The sequence below is a fragment of the Phaethon aethereus genome (genome assembly GCF_964289735.1).
Source record: "Phaethon aethereus genome assembly, chromosome: 14".
NCBI classification, from domain to species: Eukaryota; Metazoa; Chordata; class Aves; order Phaethontiformes; family Phaethontidae; genus Phaethon; species Phaethon aethereus.
The window spans coordinates 4,015,598-4,038,244 of record NC_138590.1 but is presented as its reverse complement, the minus strand read 5'-3'; the positions used below and the strand labels follow the sequence as shown (position 1 = coordinate 4,038,244).

General features: G+C 37.2%; 2 protein-coding genes across 2 annotated transcripts in view; one reads left to right on the top strand and one right to left on the bottom strand.

Moving 5' to 3' along the window:
• Nucleotides 1–22,647, top strand: part of DOCK2 (dedicator of cytokinesis 2) — a gene marked incomplete at both ends in the record, with an annotated part of 201,114 nt that overhangs the window by 86,098 nt on the left and 92,369 nt on the right. The window lies entirely within an intron of this gene.
• On the bottom strand, nt 957–10,049 carry INSYN2B (inhibitory synaptic factor family member 2B; the record flags this gene model as incomplete). The annotated part of the gene is made up of 3 exons (XM_082006289.1): nt 957–1,143; nt 5,447–5,521; nt 8,677–10,049. 3 exons carry the CDS (start codon nt 10,047–10,049, stop codon nt 957–959), a joined length of 1,635 nt encoding a protein of 544 aa, XP_081862415.1.

The following is a 22,647-nucleotide window of genomic DNA, read 5'->3' as shown; positions in this document are numbered from 1 at the left end:
ATGACTGTGGGCCGCAGCACATGACATGTGAAGAGAGGCAGTGAAAATTGGATTTGTTCAGTCTTTAAGAAGTGATGGCTTAGGAGAAAAGTCTTGTTATAGATGTCTAAGTCTTCTTGAATGTGTATTTGGATAGGACAAGATGTAACGGACACAAGTTAGAACATAGGAAATAGGACTAAGTTTGGAATAGCTTGCCCCAAGGTGTGATGTGTTCTTGTCTTTGGAGATACTAAAAATTCAAATTCGCCTAATTGGACCTTGCTTGAGTAGGGGATTAAGATATTCTCTTATTTTATGATTCTATGATTCTTTTTAGAGACGTCTACGAAATGGCTGAAGCTTCTAAATGGTTGCTTTTTAAATTGAACCAATAAAAGGACAGAGTAAAACTTAACCTGAAATTATTTTTTTGTTGTTAAATATTAGTTGACAGCAACAAAAATATTTCAGTGAGGATATAAAGTAATTATAATTGTCTCCTTTGAGGAGAGGTTTGTTTGAACAAGGTAGATTCCCCTGAATTTGGTCTTTTTTTGGTTTGCTTAAAGATCAATGAAGTTCTTTCCTTTTAGTTCATATTGCTTATAAATAGGAAATGAAGACTGTGTGTGTGACACCCTTAGCTTTGTCTACCATTGTTTTTTAAAGTAGACATTTAAACTTCCATTATTTTTGGGAAGTTGAAAAAAAAAAATTGTAAAGCTATGAAAATGTCCTTGGAAAAAATGAGAAAGCTTCCTTTTGAAAGAAACAATGTCATTTTAAAAATAGTATCTTCATGCACTTCTATTCAGTGAGACAATTTAAGTAAATTAAGTTCTTTTGATTTTTCAGGTACTCTAATTAAACATTCTTTAGCTTTGTGATTTCGTAATAGCAGATTTTCAGGTGCGTGCTCTCAAAACTCTTTCTGTTCTAGTGTCTTTTGAAATGTAAAAGGATCCATAAGGAAGTCAAATCCACCAGAAGCATTTTCTTTTCACCTTTTTTGTTTTTCTTCTTAACTCCTTTTTCTCTGGAGCTGGATGATCAGATGGTAGCTTCTGAGGTGAAGCTGAAGCTGGATTTTGCTCTGCGTGATCCAGCATTTTCAAAATTTGATGAAATCTTCCTTCTTGTTGTCTGAAGTCATATTCTACACTGTGGAAAAATGAAGAGATTTAAACTAGTAAGTGAGAAATTCCCTCTTTAAAAAACATGTGGAAAGAATACTTATCTCATTAGAATAATTTGGCGTTATTCAATATTAGAACCTGGTTAAAACACAAGGCTGTATACGTTGCTGCTTTGAAAGTAAGTTCATCTTTTAATCTTTTCTGAGAGAAACCTCGTTCTTTATGAGTTAGGGACTCCAGCATTGTGCCCAAAACAATGGGACAAAATTTAAGAGAGGAAAAAATGAAAATGTACTAGGATGACCATTCAATAATCAGATTATGATATTGTAATCAAACTCAGTCATATGCTTGGCATGAGTTCAAAACTCTCAGAGGCTTAACTTTGTTAAATGTGAATGTCTCCCGCTAGGAGACTTGCTACAACCAAAAATATATGAAATTAAGCAAATATGTAAGTCTTTGAGATAAGTGGTATTAAGTAACAGGAAAGTAGAATGTAACTAATTTTCTCCGTTGAAACTCATAATTACTATTGATGTCAAATGAGAGCCAAGATGATAATTAGATAAGTGCAGATACATGCACAGAAATAAAAGTAAGGTTCAAAGTAATTGATGCGGACAGTGATTAAGCAGTCTGTTGCAGCCAGTACAGTTAAACAAAAACAAAGGGGGAAAAAAAAATTTTTAAATGCAGTGCTGCATGGTTGAAATAAAGAAAAAACGTTTTTTCTGGGCAGGAGAGTGGGAGTTGTATCAGCTATGTCTGCTGCGGAGGTTTTAGCAGGCAGAGGGGAGAGTAGAAAGGAGCTGGTTGCATTTTGCATAATGCAAGCTCTTGGGGAAGAAAAAGGCATCATCAGAGGGATGTTGGGATGTCACATTAAGGTCCTGAACCTGCTTTGGCCACTGAGTTGAAGAAATCTGTAAAATTAGTAAATATGCATATATTTAAACATTTCTAATTGTGAGTATTTGTATGTATATAAAAATCCATAAACATTGCTGAATAATATGTTAAAATTAACTAGAAACTTGTTTCCCTTGTAATTAGTACATTTTGGTGTTTTCAATGAAATAAAATAACTCAGCTGGCAAAAAGAAAGCAACAGGATTATTCTAATTTAGAAGAACTGGAGAGGGATCTCTGGACAAGGAGCAATGCGTAATCAACATAAAAGAAGTAGAAGAAACTGATATAAATGCAAATTTGATCAGCGTCTCTTCAATTTTATTGGCTTATTGCTAAAACTGCAACTTAATGCTTTCCAGTAGTCACAGATCACGAGCGCTGGAGAATGAAATGTTCTATGTATAGCATACGTAAGGATAGCATCTGCTCATATTCCTTTTTTCTTCCCTTCTTCAAAGTTTCTGATTTAATGTTGGGAGAGGTCATCTCCAGAGGCAAGAGGTCAATTCAGTCTTTATTTAATACTGTCCCTTATATGCCAAGTTAAGTTTGGTTTCGGTTGGTGCTTGCATTTGTTTGTTACAATACAAACATTTGTCTTACAGGGTCCAGATTCAAAGTCCCAAGTTGTCTCACGTAACTCTGCTGGGTAGTTAATAAAGCAAAACTTAGAGCCACTATATACCTGGTCACTGTTAGACTGAAAAGCTCTTTATTATTTCACCAATCAGTGTAATCCACACTTGGACTGATACGAGGTTAGTGGATTGTTTGACTCAGGGACTGCTTAAAATGTGCATGATAAAGACGGTTCAGTGACAGTAACCCAACATTCTGTTTGTACGGTGTTCGAATCACTGATGACTTGGGTTCTTTAAGAGTAGGAAAATGGGGAGAAACATGAAACACTTGATTCTGTAATTAATGACAACAGTGACGCTATTTTAGTGGAAAAAATACTTGCATGGATCCTTTAGGCTACATAAAACACAGGAATTGCATGGGTTTGTCTAGAGCAAAACCTGGTAACAGCTACTTTTTTCAGAATGTTGTCTAATGAATATGTTATGAACTTCCAATACTAGTTACTCAGAATGCTTTTTTTTTTTTCATACCCATGTCTTGTGGAACGTCTCTGTAAAGTGAAAAATACCGTGTTTCCTTGCTGTCTCCTGTTTAGTCTCTTAAAACTAGAAAGTCTTCAGAGAAACTGTGTTCTTTTGTATGTATTCTACTAATCATTGCACTGTAAGCCTCCAGGCACCATTATCATTGTAAACTACCTAGTAAATCAAAAAGGCAGATGAAGGTTTTGTTACTTCCTCTGTTCTTTCCTTCAGATACTTGTGCTTGTTGCTCAGGATCTTTCCGGTAATTGAAACTAAAAATGCAGGGTGAGCATCATAGTTTATTCTTCTGAAGCGAGAAGGCATCTTGTGGTAAAGAGTAGTTTGTACATAAATTCTAGAGAGTGACCCCTGTTCTTGAGTAGTCCAATAAAAATGCACAGAGATTGTTTGTTCAGAAGCAATGAGCAAGTGAAGGGAATCTGTTTTGTCCTGGATCTTCCTTTTTATACAGATTCAATCTGTGCTCTTCGATAAGTCTCATAACTTCCTGGAGTATCCAGTGGACTGTAGAGAAGACTAACCATATTGTCTCAGAGGAGTTGTGGTGTTTAATTTGTGACACGTCAATTACATTGAGATCTCATTACCAGAGATTTAGGATATCGGTACGTGACTGAGTTGTATGTTGAACAACAGGTTCCAGTGCTGTGTCCAACCCTGCCTTTACCTAACAAGCTTACTAAGCTCTTTAGTAAGTTTGGCTCATGTAGAAGATACAGTGTGAAAAACAACTTCCATGCAGATACACTCTACATTATATCCATAAAAAATTGAAGTCACAGTGCTTAGAAACAGGCGAAGCTCGTGGTCTGCCATATTCTTTGAAATAAAGGAAAAGTTTTCAACCTAAAAGAGAAATTCTCTTAGCCTTTATTTCTGTAAATGTGAACATGTTTAAATATCTAAAACCTCTGGAATACTAATACATATGAATTATCTTTGAAGGGATGAAAATTTTCTGGGAGATGTTTCAAATCAGCTCTTAATTTTGCAGCGTAATGTCTAACTTCAGTACCTAATCTTCACAATGTGTGACTGGCAAGTTCATTTTCACTGAGCTTTTTAAAAAAAATAAACTTTAAAACAGTACAGCACATCAGAAATGTGATATGTATAGCAAGGAAAATGAGCATGTGATTTAAGCAAGTAGCTCATCAGCTGCGAAGTCCTTTGAGTAAAGTGTCCCTCACAAAAAAGGAATGCAGAAAGGTAGGATCAAAATAGCAGCATTATAATTTCTCCACTACCTTTGGTTTGAATATATATTCTTTACCTCTCCGAATGAGGCCTAAGATATCATGTGTGAATTTTGACCATGAATTCACCTTCCTCTTCATTCTCCGGTCTGCAGTACTTGAAAGGATCTAAAATGGCAAAGTGTGAGCTCCAGCTCTGATTATGCTGCATTTGTGCAATATGCTACTTAATATTCTGTGAAGAGCTCAATGAATTTTATAGAATCAAATAACTGAAGATGTCTGTTTTCTGCCTCATAACTGAGGTTGCATAGATTAGCTGATGTGTTTGTAAATTGATGGAAGCCCAATATAATTGATGGAAACCCTATAAAATCCTGTGCTGAGTGGACAAGTTACGGGTGCAGTGTGACCAAGACTTTGCACCTGCTAGATTTTGGTTAATGGCTGGGAAGCTGAAGACCCTTACAGTGCGTTTATATAGACATAGCATTTGAAACATGTACAGCTTCCGCAACACAGTGCTAGAGTTTTTTGGTCATAAGAGTTTAACGTAAGCTGCAGTTTAAATTTGGAGTAACTTATACTCAACTTGCGCTCTCTCAAAATAACAACACGTAAACATTTATGGAAGTGAGAAGTGTGGGAGTTTTGGTGGCGTTTTTTTTGTTTTGCACATAAATATGAATTGTAGTTACAGTTTCATGGCATTTGGAGGATAGTTTACCTTTTCGAAGATCTAAATTTATTATAGAAGTCCTAGCTTAAAAAAATGTAACGCACAAAGGGAATTTTGTTGTCAGAAATGGCATCAAAGGTTTTCAAAGCATGCTAGTATTAATAATGCTGTGAAACATTAGTGGGAAATTTCTGTTTTCGGAATTGTTAGGAGTACAGTACCTCTTTAAGACAACGCCAATATTAATTGTTTTCTACTTGGGAAAACAAACCAACCACCTCACACATATCGCTTGGTCTTTTGTTTAAAACTGGACTAATAATAATTAAGACCTTTTATAGCTGTGAGCAAAACATTGTATTGTACATTTGTGAGAGAGATACAGACAATGCAAATTGTGTGAAGTACCTGTAAATGATACATGCGGTGTTCTGGCAGGTGCTGCAGTTGTTGAGGTCTTGGCCCGTGTGGTAGAAGTTACGCCTGTAACAGACAGTAGTTCATGTAATCTGTGTTTTATAGATATATTAACAGATCTCTGCATCTTTCACGAATAAAAGTAATACTGTTCACCACTTCTATTATCCTTACTAGAGTCAAATTCTAAATTAGAAGGTTGCTTTTAAACACCCAACCCCCATGTTGATTTATGTTTTTGTCTTGCATGTTTCCCACCTCGTGCTGTTAAGATTCTGATTGTTGGTTCTTGCATGAATACTTGTTCTGAAAACACTTAGACATGTGACTGCTTCTTAGAAATACACCTTAAAGTATTTTAATATCCATGCTTTTGGTGAATCAATCTGGTCTCTACCCTTATGCTTGCCATTCTTTCCCCTTTTCATGTTTCCTCACTTGAGTGTAAACAAGTCAGGTTTTACTGCTGATAGTATACAAATTTGGAGTGTTGAGAAGACAAGAAAAGTGACTTTCATATGTAACACCAACTAGAGTTGCATTATTTTTATGATGGAGAGATCTGTATTAGAAACAGTTTGAGGTCAGTGGCTCATTACATCTGAAGGATGTGTAACACACATATTTAATGAGTTTTACTTGAATTAGGGGAGTTCAGTTGGTACCAAAATTATTTTCTGACTGCTTTTGGAAATGAAGTGGAGGTTCTTAACATGCGTTGTTGTGCTACCTCGACAAGTGCTTGGAAACTTTGGTTTCGCCGCGAGATGATTCTAGTGAGGTGGATTGAAGCTTATCATTAAATCTCAGTGTGAAACTTAAAGATATTTGGCAAAAGTTTTGGTTTTGACCATGTGGTAGCACAAAAATGGACTATAAATAATGCTGAATAATCTGACTGTGCTTCACTGCAAGTTACTCTTTGTTATGGTCAGGTTTGCAAACATAATTGAAATTTGTCCACTCCGTCATACATAACTACATGGAGGGGAGGAGGAATGGGTATTCTTTTCTGTAATTTCCTAAAGAACCATAGTCAGGTGGCAGTTGTATGAAATATGCTATAGACAAGTGATTGCTTAAGCTTGACACAGACTTGGATTTTACCCCCACCTCAGATTTTGCTTCTAAACTGAACTTTTGCCTTTCTGTGTTTTAATAAATGTTTTTGCATTTTTGTTAACAGTATGTTTACATGGATTTTTTCCGTTGTGTCTACACAGTTGGTGCTAGAAAATTGTATGGGCTTTCAACATAGAGAAAAATGACTTAAGAAAAACCCTCTGAGAGATTTATAGTTGGAGCTGAATTATATGAGAGAAATGTTACATGGGATAAGAATTTGTGTGGGCACAGTGGAAACTAGCAGAAGTATTTTCATGTTAACAGCCAGATTGACGTTACTGGTTAATATTTCCGGATAAAAAAAGTAATCTGTACAGAGTAAAATTACATTGATTTATGTTATTTTAATTTTAAAATGAGTGTGAATTTGTATTTGGAGTGTGAGTTGCAGAATTGTTAGCCAGAAATGCAAGAAGGTAATTTCAATTCCCAGATAAAGTACTTTGAGAAAGAAAGAATGATTGAAAAATAAATCTATTTTGTCCAGAAGTTGTAAGAAAATCGGGGCATATAAAATTCAGTTAGTTATATCCTGACCGTTTTTGCACAGCCACACCAACCTTTTCTATCCACGTGGGAACAAGTACAAAGACCTGGTGCTGAGTCACGTGAGCAGGTCAGCGTCGTGTTCTGTGCTATTTCTGTGCAATTGAACCTACCCAAAAATCTCAGTGCAGCCTTCTTTGTGATGTTTGTGGAAATGTGGAAGATTTTTAGATGTATTCCCTAACTGTAGTCACTAAATACTATTGATACACATGATATGTTTTTAGAATTGAGGATGCAGTTTTACACACAAACCAGTTGCGCATAAATGATTACTCTACATGCCTAAGCTAGCTGTGCTAAGTGTAAAAGTAAATGTATGATAACCTAGACTTCATGTTGGTTTAGATTTAAAAAATAAAGTAAAATGGAACCTTTATTCTCTTGATACTTTGAAAGATTTGTTTGTGGGTTTTTTGAAGACAAAAATTATTTGATGGATATACTACATTATCATAAAACGGAACTTTAAAATGTATACCAGGTGCATTTACTGTAAGTAGGAGCTGCTGTTAGGGGTTTGGAAAGCATTATTAGGATATTCTAAAAGATGTTGTGAGCATAGAAATATTTAAAATCCTATTTTAACCTTGTCCTACAAAGGTGTCCAGTCTTTAAATAATGCAAAAATAAGTTGCATAAATAAGTTAAATAATGCTTGCAGCCTTGGCTCATAGTCAGTATGAGAGCACACTAAACAGAAATACAGGTCATGCATTCTTATGCTAGTGCAGAAAGCAGTCATTCTAAAATCTTGCAGTCTGAAGTGAGTTCTTGCTGACAATCTTCACGTGCCATATGTTCATAGTTTTAATCCGTTTTAAGCACCTACCTCCACCTCCTGTGAAATCTTTCTGACATGTTGAAGCTTTTGACATTTACCTGGCATTGTGCCTTTTCCTATTCTTAGGGCACCGCCTTTAAGAAGCTATGTTGTTTGTGATATCATGAAATGTAACTCGCAGCGTGGTCCCCAAATGTCTGCAGATGCTCTGCTTCAGCCACTGATAATTTTCCTTGTTTATAAAGGCAATAATAATTTGTTGAACAGAAGCATGTTTTTGCTGATATAAACTGTTTCAGCAACAGGACTGCTTTGGTACTAAATGCGTATCTGACCTTGTAAGAGTCAGATACTTTTGTAAGAGTAAGAGGTAGTTGGCTTGCCGTAGGTTTCTATTATACTGCATTAGTACATTAGGCTGTTGGGTTTTGTTGTTCTGCTGCATATACAGATTTTAGCTAGATGGAGACTGCCAGCTCTCAGGTGGCAGTGGCTTTGTATCCGACACCATAAATCAAAATAAAAAAGGGAGTTAATAAACTATGTCTCTCACTGGGTTTTGCAAAGGCAGTGTCAGCTAAAGCCAAACTATGAAGAAACTTGCTTCTGTGCCGAGGCCCAAATACCAGAATAAGTGCCTAAGCTATCATTTTTGCAAACTCATCTTTAAACATCTCGGGAAAGCTTTTTCAGTAGCAAAGGTTAAAAGAATGCTAATGTCTACTTTAGACTTCTGATTAATTACTAATACTAAAATGCACCGTACCCTTCACTGAGGGCTCTGGATCTTTCCAGGTCTTGGATTACATTCAAAAGGACTTTAATCTTCTCCTGGTTTGACTGCAAGGATTCCTCTACAGACTGGAGCCTGCCTTGTAGGGCCCAGAGTTCATCATGTGCCAAATGAATTTGATTTATTTCACTAATCTCTTTGTTGCTTTGTGGTTTTATTTCATTCCTTGGCAGATAAGACTGTATGTGAAATCCTTCTAAACAGCTGTTACACGGGGAAACATCTGACTGGGTAGAATTTTTCTTGATTTCAGTATTACATGGCAGAATAGATTTTGACATGTTACTGCTGGTCAGTGACATTATTGTGTGATCATCATTTGTTAATGTCACGCAGCTGGAATCTGTTTTGTGCTCTCCTGCCTGTTGATAGTCTCTGAGGAAACAAGGAGATGAACTGTGGTTTGATGGAGGTGATAATGGAGTAGTTTCCTTACTGCTTGCATCCTTGCTGGCTACAGGTGACTCAGAATCACTTTTATCTGCTTCACAAGAGTCAGAATGAGGATTACATTCACTGCAGTTAGAATTGCTTAGGCAAGGGCATGCTTTTTCAGAATTAGATGACAGCGTGCTCTTTTCATTATTTTCATTGCTATTTATGACAGTAGAAGAACGCAGCGAATTACTTAAATTCATGGTTGTGTCTGGTGCATCCATGGAAACATTGTCTTGTGGAAAACTCACATGTATGTGTTCAGGCACCTGTGTAGAAACAGTTGTCTTCTCTGATACTGAGAAATCATCTGAGCAGATAAGTCCATTGGTTTGTGCTTTTGATGGTCTCTGACTAAATTGATCGTCCACCTCATTATTCCTAAGTCCATCTTCCAAATGATTAGTTATTCTTAAATAACAGAGATCGGACATAATGTCCTGTTCAGAAAGATTGCCATTTACTTGGATAAAATTTGCAGGCTCAGTTGGCATTTCTGTTATTGATTTGCTTACTGTCAGCTTTTTCTTTTTAAAAACTGGGAAGTGTTTCCTGAGGCTAGGAGATGTTTGTATGGCAATATTCTGAAGCCCCTTTTGAGCCCCCGGAAAAGATGGGGATTGATGTAGCAAAAGCCTGTGATCCCTAAATATTTCTGTTTTTCCGGTTGTGAATGCTATATCTTGGGCAGGATTAGTATCCAGTTCCATCTGTGTGTTCACACCATCATCCTTGAATCGCACTTGCTGAGATTTGCTCCTGCGGTGGTGTGGCTGTCTCATAAAATCACCTGAATCCAGACTGTTCCTTTTCAATAGCACTGGGCGCATTTTCATGTTTCGCTGGGCCGTTGAATCGCAATTTAAAGTCTGTAAGTAACGTGTTTCTCTGCGACCCATTTCATTTGTCATTTGAACTGTATATTAAGATTGTTCCTAAGATGCAAATGAATGCCCTACTCCTGAAGAAGCTAAGACTTCCATTCTTTTTGTTGTTATTATGTATACTTTTAACTGACATGCTCCCTTTAGGGATGCTCTTTCAAATTTAATTGCTGGTTAAACCAAACACTAAGATAAAGAAATTAAAAACCAAATTTAAGGAAAGATTCCTTGTAGCTGGGGAGTGCAGAAATCCTTGTGTTCTGAAGTTAATGTGATCTTCATATTACAAAATTGGAAAAGGCTGTTATGCTTACAGATAACTAATTTAAAGGTAAGGCTGAGTTTATGGCTTTCCTGATGGCTCTTACTTGACAATCAGCTCTCCATTAGCGATCGAGCTTTTTTTATGATGGACCAGTCACATATGTTTTATTTGCATGTCTAAACAACAGGCATAATAACTTTTTGGGGCATTTTCATTTCCGATGCATAGTTCTACTGATGGAATATATGCATTAATACCAAATTGAAGTGCTTTCTTTAGAGAGAGTTTTTCTTCTTCAGCCATCGTTTTAACGTTGTAAATGAAACTAATCTTCCCAAACAGTTAAGCAAAATGTAACCACTTCTGACCAGGCAAATATACGGCATCCAGCAGGTTTCATTGAGTGAAGTTATTGAGGTGTAGTTGTTACTTCAGTTCATGGAAATACAAATCCAGTCGTATCCGAGGGACTGTTTCATTTGGTGAAGTTCTGTAAATGCTTTGGCGTCGGAAGAGTGGTCCTGACGGAATAACCAGCAAATGCAGAATTACAGGCAATGTGTCCTGAAAGGAAAAAGACAACAGTTGTAGATAAACAAACTGCCAGACACTGTAATTTTTTTCTGCTGTTTCCTAACAATTTTTTATCCCCAGTGGTTTTGTAATTTTGGCAGTGAGATGCTTGTGTAGCAACTGAAAAATGTTCTATAATTTTGAAGTGCCTTAAGTTTTCTTCATATGAAATACAAAATACCAAAAATGGATATAAAATATTCATAGTAGTAGTTTTCTCTTTGTCGTCAGCACTTACGTGCAGGCCTGAATCTGGTCCCAAATACAGATCTTAAAACTTAAGTCGTCAGATTTGAAAATGGCTATTAAGTCTTGTTATGGATGAAATATCAAAAAGCTGAGCAACACAAATATGAGTTCTTCATTTGGAGGCAAGTTAAGGTTTGAACAAAACTCAGAATTTTCTTTTTTTTTCTTTTCTTTTTTTTTAGAGTTGCTTGTTTCAAAGTCTTCTGATTTGAGTACAACTCTGGTCAAGGAAAAATGAATTATCCTGGTATTTTAAAATTAGATTAATGCAAATGGTACCTTTTGGAGGGAGATGAAACCTCTTTCCCATGCAGTATCAATTATTTGGGAATCAAGACTGAAATTGGCTGCATATGCATGTAAAGTGTTCTACTCGGTTTGCACGCAGGAGACTGGCCTGTAAAGCTGTGGTTTGTCATGGTTGTCCAGAGGTCTTCATGAAAAAATAGTTATTTATGAGATTGTTTGCCACAGAGACGTTTTATTCATAGATGAATGTGTAATGAGCACTGACCACTTTCAAGTTCTCTGTATTTATTCTATAAAAAACAGTATTTCTAGTAAAATTAGAGTGACAATTCATTAGCAATTAAAAATGCAGATTATAGATGTGTCCCCTGCATTGAGTACCAGGATGGGTCATTTGTAGGTTTGTGCTGAAGGGTACACGTGGGTGACTCCTTTAAGATAGGCAGTCACACTCACGCTGTTTAATAGTATGTTTTACTGATTGAAGGCTTGCGCAGTATTGTTTCTCCTTCCCTGGAATATGAACCCACGTGCTGTGATGTGTTGGCTGGTGGCACAGCAGGGTGTGGGAAAGACATATAACAATGTATTGCAAATGAACATGTGATGTGCTAGAGCTGCGGCTGGAAAATACAAAGGCAGTAGAAGTGACAACTGTCTTGCACTTCACCCATGTGAGTAACAGGTTCATGTATGACTAGCGATCACATAGGCCAAGACTAATCTTGTTGCTTCGATATTTTTATGTCAAAATTTAAGATACTTTGATAGAATTTTGTTGGCAACCTTTCTGTTACAAATTTAGATTTGTTACGGCTTCCTGAGATAGGACATACAGGTGTGTGTATGCTATATATAGCTTGTTCAAATTATGTACATTTAACTTCTATGCATTTTAGCAAGGACTTCTCACTCCAGGTTGCTACGGTGGTTGGTTTTGCTGTTTCTTACCAAAATAATTTGTGTGATACACTTCCTCTAAAACGTGAATTCCCCTAGCCAAATAATTCCAGAATAGTTTGAGACAGAATTCGGTATATGCAATGAATAGTGATAGACTAGCAGCAGTTTTTAAATCTTGAACTTTAAAAGTCACTTAAGAGATGTACCTGTATGTAAAATGTCTTTCTTGTATTTCTAATAAGTTATGCTAAATCTGAAAGCAACTGCTATAATAGTATAGGAGTAGAAATTTATGCAAAATACGTGAAATATTCTATGGGATTTTCAATAATCCAACATAATTTGCTTTTAGGATTGCAGTGCTTTTTAAGTCTGGGGCTAAATTCCCAGCACAGTATCAATTTACTATTAATCCTCTTCCCTGTTAATTCACTGGTGGTTTCATTAGCCTTACTACTTCCCTTATCTTAGCGTACCTTTTATTTAAGTGTTGCACAAACATTACCGTATTTAATTTACAAGAATTGATGACATGGGTGCAGTGGGAATGATCTTGTTACAGAATATAGCAAACTGTTATGTAGCCTCATGTGACATTTGGGCAATGCAATATAACATAAGCAAAATAATAATGTGGTATTATTCTATTATTAAATTTTAGAAGAAAATGAGTGTCAGATCATTTCACTGCAGAGGGAAATGTTGCTTAATATATCGAAGAAACAAATACGTGCATTAATACCAAATATTACTTTGATGGTATGCTAGCGTTAAGTGGTTTAAACTCACTGGAAACAAGTATGCACAATAAACAAGTCAAACAGGTTCTGCAAATAAAGTTCCAGTGCCAAGTTCTGAATTGTCATATTGTCCACTAATTGCTGGAGGCTTTTTACAGTTTTGTTTGAGAATTTATCCAAATATTGCAGCAGCATTCTCCACTTCCCATCACAGCTGCTGTGCTCCAGGCAGATGGACTACTTTAAAAGTTATACTTGCCCAATTAAACTCAGAAAGCTTTAGAAATCTAATCTTTTGTGTGTTAAATACAAGAAAAAAAGCCTTTAAGGGTTTTAGGAGAGCTCTCTACGTCGACTCATATGCCTTCTATAGCCACATTCTTGCATTCTTAATTTGCAAATTGCTATTTTAATTCTGTGTGGTTTTTAGCTGCCTCGACATCCGCTGGTCTGGGGTTCATACAAAGTGTTGTAATGAAAGTTCTGATGCTGCTGTTTATATTAAATCTAGCTGAAATAAAACATATATAGATAGGAATGCTCAAATATTTGAACTGAAAACCCAAAGTAGTGAATTTCAATGAGTTACAGGTGTCTGTGTTTAGATTAACAAGAGTGCAACATTGCCAATTACTGAGTTTAAACAACACTTTCCCTTGCCCAGCGTATAATTCCTCATTCTTTTCTGGCACAGCAATTTACAGGTCTTGTTTTGCTTGTTATTTCACACTGACTGAAGTATGAAAAATTCTCAGGGTCTATTTTGTAGGAATGCCTTCAATGTATCGTTTTAACTTATGTCACTCATAATAAAAAGTATATGTCAGTTGGTTGTTTTTGTTTCCTTTTGTTGTTTTTTTTTTTTCACCTGAGTTAGAAATTTACTGGGATTTAATGTCTGGCAGTGTTCCATGACCTCATATCCAGCTATCCAGCCTCTTCCTCCCCATCCCTTCCCTGGGCAGCTGCTCATCAGTCCTCAGAAGATGCCTCGTGCCTTTATTGTTTTGCATAATTAACATTGTGAATTTGTTCTGATGTTTTCATTCACTGGTTGCTGAAGCAAGTAGCCTATTAGGTGCTTGATAGTTAATGTTATTTTTAAATGGTGCATATTTCATGCTGTTCTTTTCAATGTTTTGAGTATGTGAATCTGACTGATAGATATTATTGCAATTTTTTCTTTTATGTTTGGCTTATACTGTTAAAGCAAATTGTAATTTTAAAGTCTCTACAAGCTTTGCGCACAGTCCTCTTAATGGTAATAGTTACTCTCCAGCGTAAATTTGTTCTAGTTCTGGTGTAATCATATTCCAGGGTATAATAAATTAATAGCCTGGCAAAGACTAAGGTGCAAAGCTTGGCACCTCAAACAGCAATACAACTAGTTTTCCAACCTCAGGATTGTGGTTTTGAGTTCTTAGAAATGCACAGACAGTTTAGTTAGCCAGGCAGAGGAAATTTGACCACAAGGGATAGTTGTATTTTTTAATAATTAGTCTTCCATCTTTCCTGCCCCTGCCTTCCTGATTTCTTGAACAGAGTCAAATACATTTTTTTGATTCATATTTCTGTTCAACGTCTGAAGCTGTGAGTAGAGGCGTGCAGCTGGTAAGGATAAGTGTGGATGACAGGAAACTGCATGAAGTGAAAAAGCATGTAGCAAAGGGCAGTAGGGATTTTGGAAGAGTGCAGACGGGCGATGTGTGGTGTTCTGCGGGTTTTCTGCAGTTCATGGAAAAAGTTAAATAGTTGACATCGTTTTCAAACTCATTCAGTTGCAGTTTGACACCTTAATTTTCCATTTTACTAATTTTCTCAAAAGTAGTGTTTTTTCCTTGTAGTGAAAGTGTGATGTAGATTTGTAGTATTTTGCTTTTCTTTTATGCACGTGTTAAAGCCAGTATTCCTTGAAAGACAAGTTTGGACACACCCTCTTCAATAGATAGAGTCACTAGGCTAAAAGCATTTTGTGAGGGCTTTCAACAGGAAGATGATTAGTGTAATTTACCTTGTTGTACTTTTGAGTATCAGCACTTTAAACTTTCTGATTAATTCTAAATTCTTTCTGCTTCCAGATGGTCTATCTACCAAAGATTAAACAGTAGATGAATTCAAGTGTTATAGATACAATGATAGCTGACAGAGGTGTAATAGCTGTAAAATAATATATTCAGACTGTGTAGTTTTATGTCATGTCTGATTTATATTTTATCCTGTATAATACAGATTTTCTCTGATATGCAGCTAGATGGACACTTTTGTTTTAAAGAGTCATCGTGATTTATTTAATTATGGTTTGTGTTTGATAATAAGCTGTTTCATAGATGGGAGGATCACGATCCTCAGTTTCTAAGAAATTTCTGTGACTGTCACTTGACCTTCACGTCACAAATCTCGCTGATACTGCGAAGCTATCAGCTGGGCACAAGGCTGTATGTGGTGCGGCCATTCTGAGCTGCGTGCTGAACACTGCAGAGGACTCATTCCATATGCAGGTTCGCCCCTGCCGTTCAAAAAGAAAAATTGGTGTCTGAAATGAAACTTTTTTCATTAACAAGTATGAATTCATGCTTCAAGTGCATTGGTTTGGATGTCAGTTGTCTTTGTGTTCATTTTCTAGTTCTGTAAGGAGCTTTAACAATAGGTATTGGCCAAGCAGTTTAATTTGGCCGTATCTCTACTTTTTATAAAACTTGTGTTGGCTTTTTTCCTCAAAATTATGAGAGATGGTTGAGGATAAGTTTAGATATGCTTCTGAAATCCCTGCAGACTTAAGTGAAACATAGATTACCAGGTAGCATGAAGAGCTACAGTTGGATTTAAAATCATTGGAATTGGACGATACTAAAAATTTTCACCTTTCCCCTTTTCCTGCCCTTTTGTCACAATAACACAATCTTAGCTGTACTGCATTGGGTTCCCCTCATCCCCCAGCCTAAATGTAAACAATAGTTTGAAGTTGACTGTCTTTGTTCTCCTTGCATCTGCAGACTTGAGTCAAATTTAGACGCTTTGCCTTCTTTCTTCTTCTCAGTGCAGTGCAAGTTTTAAAACATACATGGTGACAAAAATAGGATGAGACAAATTGCTACTTATTTCTCTTTTGAGATGTAAAACTTACAGCTGGGATGGAAGATACTCTATTCAAAGTGGAAGAAATCTTTAAAATCTGAAAGTATAAAGCAATTTAATAATTTAGTGGTTCTGTAACTGTCAAAATTCTTAATGTTATTATCGAAATTTTTCTTTGTACAGTATTCTCTCAGATGTAACCTTTAAAGCAACAATCACAGCCAGTCATTCTAGGGTGGATTATAGTGAACATTTTGTATTTTTATAAACTTAAGAAACCCCAGTGGAGTTTACAGTTCTATTTTCTGCAAACTTCTAAGTTCAGTAAGGCCAGAAAGGAATTTGTTACGGTATGGTGAACTGCAGAATGGTTTTATATAGTTTCACCTTTAATTTAAGGTAACCTTCATGTTTATAGCAGGCTCTTGCATAGTAGCATCAGGTTATTGGGGGATTTTGAGAGTCTGGAGTAGGATGATAATAGAATAATAGAATACTTGTAGCGTTTCTTGATGTGAGATAGAATAAAAAAGGCTGATACTTCATTGAAAACTTCCTACCCTTTTGCATCATGAAAGCATTCCTATATTCTTCTCATCCTAAAATGTCTATTGAGTAATTTGGAAACATTATTCATTTTCACTATTGGAATAATCAGTGGTAGATTTTTTTTAAATGCAGTTTGTAACCTATACTGCTAGATTAATGTTTTGGGGAAAAATAAAAATGGTAATTGAAGTTTCAATTTTATGAGGGAAAAAAAGGCCAAGCTGCTTCTGAAGAGGCTTTTTCCTCTGCATATTTTCCTGCGTTGTCTCAGGTTGCAGGGTGTTTTCTAATGTTATCGTAGACTTACTTTGAGTTGGAGTTGGATTTGGATATTTGTCAGGTTAAATTAGAATAACATCTCATCTGTTCTTGCTATCTGAACCATTCCACATCCAGTTACATGTTTTTACAGCATGTGTAGCATGGTTCTGCTCCACTCATGAAATGAGTGTCCCGACAACTCCCTAGGCTTCTCCAGTCTGAACTAGCGATGGAACATTCCCAGACCATGGAGTTGGTAAATCGCTGCTTTTGGTTTCACCACAAATCTACAGGTCTGGAATTGGTGCCATGTCTGCATTTGAAAGAAATGGTAATCAATTCTAATGTTCAATGAACAGTTGTAGCTGTAACATGAGCCCCGCAATTAGGTGCTATCTTTCATCTGGCACTTTAACCAATTAATTTCACAGTATTACAGTTTCACGGTTGAATGAACCGTGCTTGAGGATCTAAGAAGAAGGCATGAACTTAATCCTGCTGGTAGGATTCCCTTCAGAAAGGGAACATTTCAGTGATGAAAGAGATTATAGGATTTGATCTCTGAGTAACATTACAGCAAGGTTTGAAAATTGCTTCAGGTTGGTAAGACTGTGTACAGAAGGTGCTGTAATACATGCTGCAGCAGAAAAATGGATTTAGTTAAGCAAGTTTTAGGAATGAAAATTGAGTGGGGTTTGGCTATACTTTGATTGAGATGATGCAATGCCATTCCACGTGAAGTGCTGAAAATGCACTGAAAGATAAAATCATGATCTTATTTCTGGATAGAATTTTCAGAACTATGGTTCTTGAAATTCCTTTATTCTACTCTAATAAAAATAAAAGTTCAGCCATCTCCTTTGAAGAGATGATACATTCCATTGGCTGTTTCAGAACAAAAGGCTTCATGGATTAGCAAACGTTTCTATCTCAGTATTCTTTTGGAGCTTATATTGGAAATTTGTTAGTACAAGGTTTACTGTCAGGAGATAAGACACAACACATACCTTGCTCTTAAGTGAAGTTCAGTCACACAGAGAGAGAGAGAGAGAGAGTACACAAGTTGGATATCTTTTTGCAGTATTAGTTTGCAAAGACAAGTGTACTTAAAACTAAGAAATTTCTTTTGAAGAAATGCTTCGGTGCCTACAGGGAGATGGAGGTTATGCCATGTGACAGGTTGGTGAGCTGGAAAGTGTCCAAATAGCTGGTTCATGACAAAGTTCAGTGCTCTTTCTCATATAAATCTGGTATTCTATTATTTTCTTGGTAGTTGAAAAAATACTGGAAGTACTGGATGTTTGTGTAAATATATGCACACATATTACACCTTAGATGACTGTAAATTTATATCGAGGCTTTATAAAGTGTTAACATATCTATATTTGCATATAGATATATAGGTAGCTTGTGCATAGGCGGATATGCACATCTGTGTGTGTATAAGAGAGGGCATGCTGCTTTGCAGGCCTTAGCAGTTTGATTACAAATGTATTTGTTCATGGAACTTACCTTTTGACCTTTCTCTTCTGTTGCCTAGTTATAACAACTATGCCTGTTATAACAACCAGATTTAATATTTTTCCTGAGTTGCAAACTTAAAAACTACATTTACATGGTTCCTGCAGTGACAATTTCCACTCACCACCACCTTTCTTCTGAGTGTCTTTGTTGAGAGGACTGCTATAGGAAATGTATGCCATGTAGTTAATGTGTGGTTTTGGCACCTTTGTTGCTATCCGCTATCCCTCTACGTTACCTGACACTTTTGGGCTCTGGCTATTCTTCAGACGTCAGCTGTTCATGTATTAGCAAAAGATTATTCTCCATATACCAGGTGTGGAGGGTGAGAGAGGGGAGTTGCTTAATTTTTGTTTTTCTTCCTGCTAGTCCCTTATACTTCTTGATATTTCAGTCCTATTTCACAGTATATGTTGTTTTTTCCAGTAAAGTGTCAACAATAACTAACAGTAGCAACATCTGGCAATCTCATGTGTTTATTGTCTGAATTTTTGGGCTTGTTTACTCAAAATCTTAGTGCAGGTGACAAAAAAGATCAAAAGTGTGGTTTTTACTCCCTTGGACTTCCACAAGGCTAACCTTCCTTCATAATATACATGCTGAATTTCTTCTTCCTTTACAGTGTTTAGCACTCCTGTTTATTTCTGAACATAGGTAGTTTGTGTCTTTTCTAGACAGAAAGTGAAGAGGCCAAAACTATCTCAAGTGTCTCATGGTGCTTCTGTAACAAAATCCCTTCCCATTATCCCACAGGATCTTGTTTGTGTCCACAGAACAACAAAAATTGACAGACTTTGTAGTTATGGCACAGAAATTACTTCATTACAGAATTAACTTTTCAGTGCTTGTCTCACACTAACATTTTCCTGAATTCTTACAATATGGATGTCGTGTCATGCATAAATCCACAGTATTCTTTAGATTCATGTGTTGACTGTAACATGCAGTGTTAACTTTCACTTTTTAAAATACATCACAGTGTAGTTAAGTAGGTATCCCACTGAAGCCACCACCTGCATAGAGAGGGATAAACAATAAGGGCCCAGACTGTAGCTGTGAAATATTTCAATTTGTTTTAACTTTGGCAATGTATTATTCAAATTTGAATTCCATTCTATTGCATAAGGAGAAAAAATATCTTTAGTTTCAATCATACTGATTCAGACAAATAGAAACCATTTATTTCCTTATTCAAATTATTTTATCGTCCTGTAAGTAAAGCTTGTTTTAGGAAAAAACCCCATGATCTCTGCCTAGACTTTCACATACTGACTGTGATTCTTCTGTCTTCATTTGCGAGCTGCAGAACGCTTTGATTTGAATGTATGCGCTCTTCTCAAACTGAAATTCAAACACTGGCAACATGATACTGCATGTTTTGTTAAGTTTTAGTCATTAATGAAAACTTATGAGGATGGTTATGTGCCCTTGAGAAAGATATCCGTGCAAGTGTGCGTGAAGACTTTTAAGTATGTCACAGGAAAAGTGTTGCCGTCTACTCTAACAGTGTTCTTAAGCTTTACAAAACTGTACTGTTTCCACTGCTGTGCTTCGGGATTTTTGAAAACTTCATAATAAAATGCATATATTTTCCTACAGTAACTATATATATTGGGAATGCCTAGTAACATGACACCATCTGCCCCAAGTTGTGTAGTTTTTCATTGTGTGTATTTATGAATAATTCATAGAATCATAGAATGGTTTGAGTTTGAAGGAGCCTTAAAGGTCATCTAGTTCCAACTCCCCTGCCATGGGCAGGGACACCTTCCACTAGACCAGGTGGCTCAAAGTCCCGTCCAGCCTGACCTTGAACACTTCCAGGGATGGGACATCCACAACATCTCTGGGCAACCTGTGCCAGTGCCTTGCCACCCTCATAGTGAAGAACTTCTTCCTTAATCTAGTCTTATCTACCCTCTGTCAGTTTAAAGCCATTACCCTTTGTCCCATCTCTGCATGCCCCTCTCCAGCCCCACTGTAGGCCCCCTTCAGACACTGGAAGGGCTGCCACAATCTCTCCTCGGACCCTTCCCCTCTCCAGGCCAAACAACCCCAACTCTCTCAGCATGTCCTCCTAGGAGAGGTGTTCCAGACCTCTCAGCATTTTTGTGTCCCTCCTCTGGACCCAGTCCAACAGGTCCATGTCCCTATTATGCTGGGGGCCCGAGAGCTGGACGCAGTACTGCAGGGGGGGGTCTCACCAGAGCAGAGCAGAGGGGAAGAATCCCCTCCCTCCACCTGCTGGCCCCGCTGCTTTGGGTGCCGCCCAGGATACAGTTGGCCTTCTGGGCTGTGAGTGCACATTGCCAGCTCATGTTGAGCTTCTCCTCAACCAACACCCCCAAGTCCCTCCCCCCAGGGCTGCTCTCAATCCATTCTCTGCTCAGCCATTTGTGCTTGGGATTGCCCCGACCCACGTGCAGGACTCTGCGCTTGGCCCTGTTAAACTTCATAAGGTTCACACAGGCCCACCTCTCAAGGCTGTCAACTGTTGGTCAATATAACATACCGCTTGATTATTGAAGAAAATTTTGCTTTTTCTAAGTAGGCTGTTCAGTACAGCACCGCGCTCTAGGTGAGAATATAGGAATCTTGGATAAAGTCCTAATACTCGACACTGTGTTTCCATTTGAAATATGGGCACCACTGAATTAACACTGCAGTTTAAGCCTGGCCGAGAGGTGGAGTGTTGCTTCTTCCTGCAGAGCTCCAGGCTGACCTGAAAGTATGATTTATAGGTCAGAATTGGCTCTCAGTGAACCTGCTGAGAATATGACTAGAACGACTGTGATTTGTCTTCTCGTGTCCAGTGAGAAGGCCCAGACAATACTAAGGGCAAAGAGAGGAGTCCAGCATTAGGCCTGTACCGACAGCTGGGGGAAAATAAATGTTGTCTTGTTCCATGACTCTACTATTAGTTTTCCATGTTAAAGTGGATGTGCAAACTGTAAGTACGGTGAACATTGTTATTCAAAAAAAGAGTACTATGTCTTTTTTGTATAGGCTTATATACTTTTCCATTTTGTGGGCAGATTTGTTCTGAATTCCTCAAATAAGAAGTTAGTGAATTAGGTATTTTTAAAAGTATAGCTATATTTACTTTACATCCATGCATGTCTTAGTATTTGATGGAGTGTTTCTTCCGTTCCTGTCCAGTCCACTTGGAGGGTACATGATACATTGTTGGGTGAATATGAAAGGAAGACTATGGCGGTAATACTGCTTGTGTACATTAAGAGCTGTTTCCCTTTTGTACTATAGATATGTGGAATGTATCTGAGAGATCTGAATTCCAGGAAGAAAGACTATTCCTATCCTAAACCATTTAAAAACAGAACAAAGCACTTGCTGAAGACTGACTTTTACACTTGAGTTGTTTTCACCATTACAGTATTTATTTACTTTGAGAAAACAACTTTTGAGTGCACTTGCTGCAGCCTCTTTGGCTTTTGGTTGGTTTCTGTATTCTGTTTTTTCAATTAATTTATCACTTCAGAGCAGGAAGCTGAGTCCAGAAATATTTAGCAGTCTGCTGTGCTGCAGCTATATGTAGTGCCTTGTTAGCATTGTGTTTTCGGTTGTGATTTTTCAGGATCTCCATAACTTAATATTTTTTTTGCCACTTCAGTACATGGGAGTATTCAGTAAATGTAAGGAGTCAACTGTCATATCACAAAGATTCTGGGTATATAGGGAGTCAGTGAGAGAAGAAACCATGCCATGTTCTTGCTGAAATTCGTTCTCCCATAGCTTCTGGGTTTCCTACTGAAACCTGTGTGGAAAGATTGTGCCAGATCTCATAATGGTAACAGGGCTGGAATTTAAAATCTGCATCTTCAGGCCAGTGAATGGCATCAGAAATGAAAGCGGCAGTTTATTTTGTCCTTGTGAAATGTATTTTGTGTACTTAGCTGAATATACCTTACTGTATCTCTTTCCAACTGCTGGTTTTGAAAAATGTTTTCAATGTGAGGGAATTGAATTATGGCAGTTGAGAGACTGGATTACAAAAATTGGCTGACAGTAACTGCTGGAGAGACTGAAATTATGCTTATTGGCTTTGGGAGGATAAATGCAGAGAATGACATTTCCCATGAACTCCCTACTTCTGGTGTGAAAAGCTGCAGGTGGAGAAAGAATGTGGGTTGAGATATGAGCTGGGGACTCCTCTGAGGAAATGGTGAGCATGGCTACTTGTCAGTATTGCAGGAATCTTTTCTCAGGTTTTATCATTCTG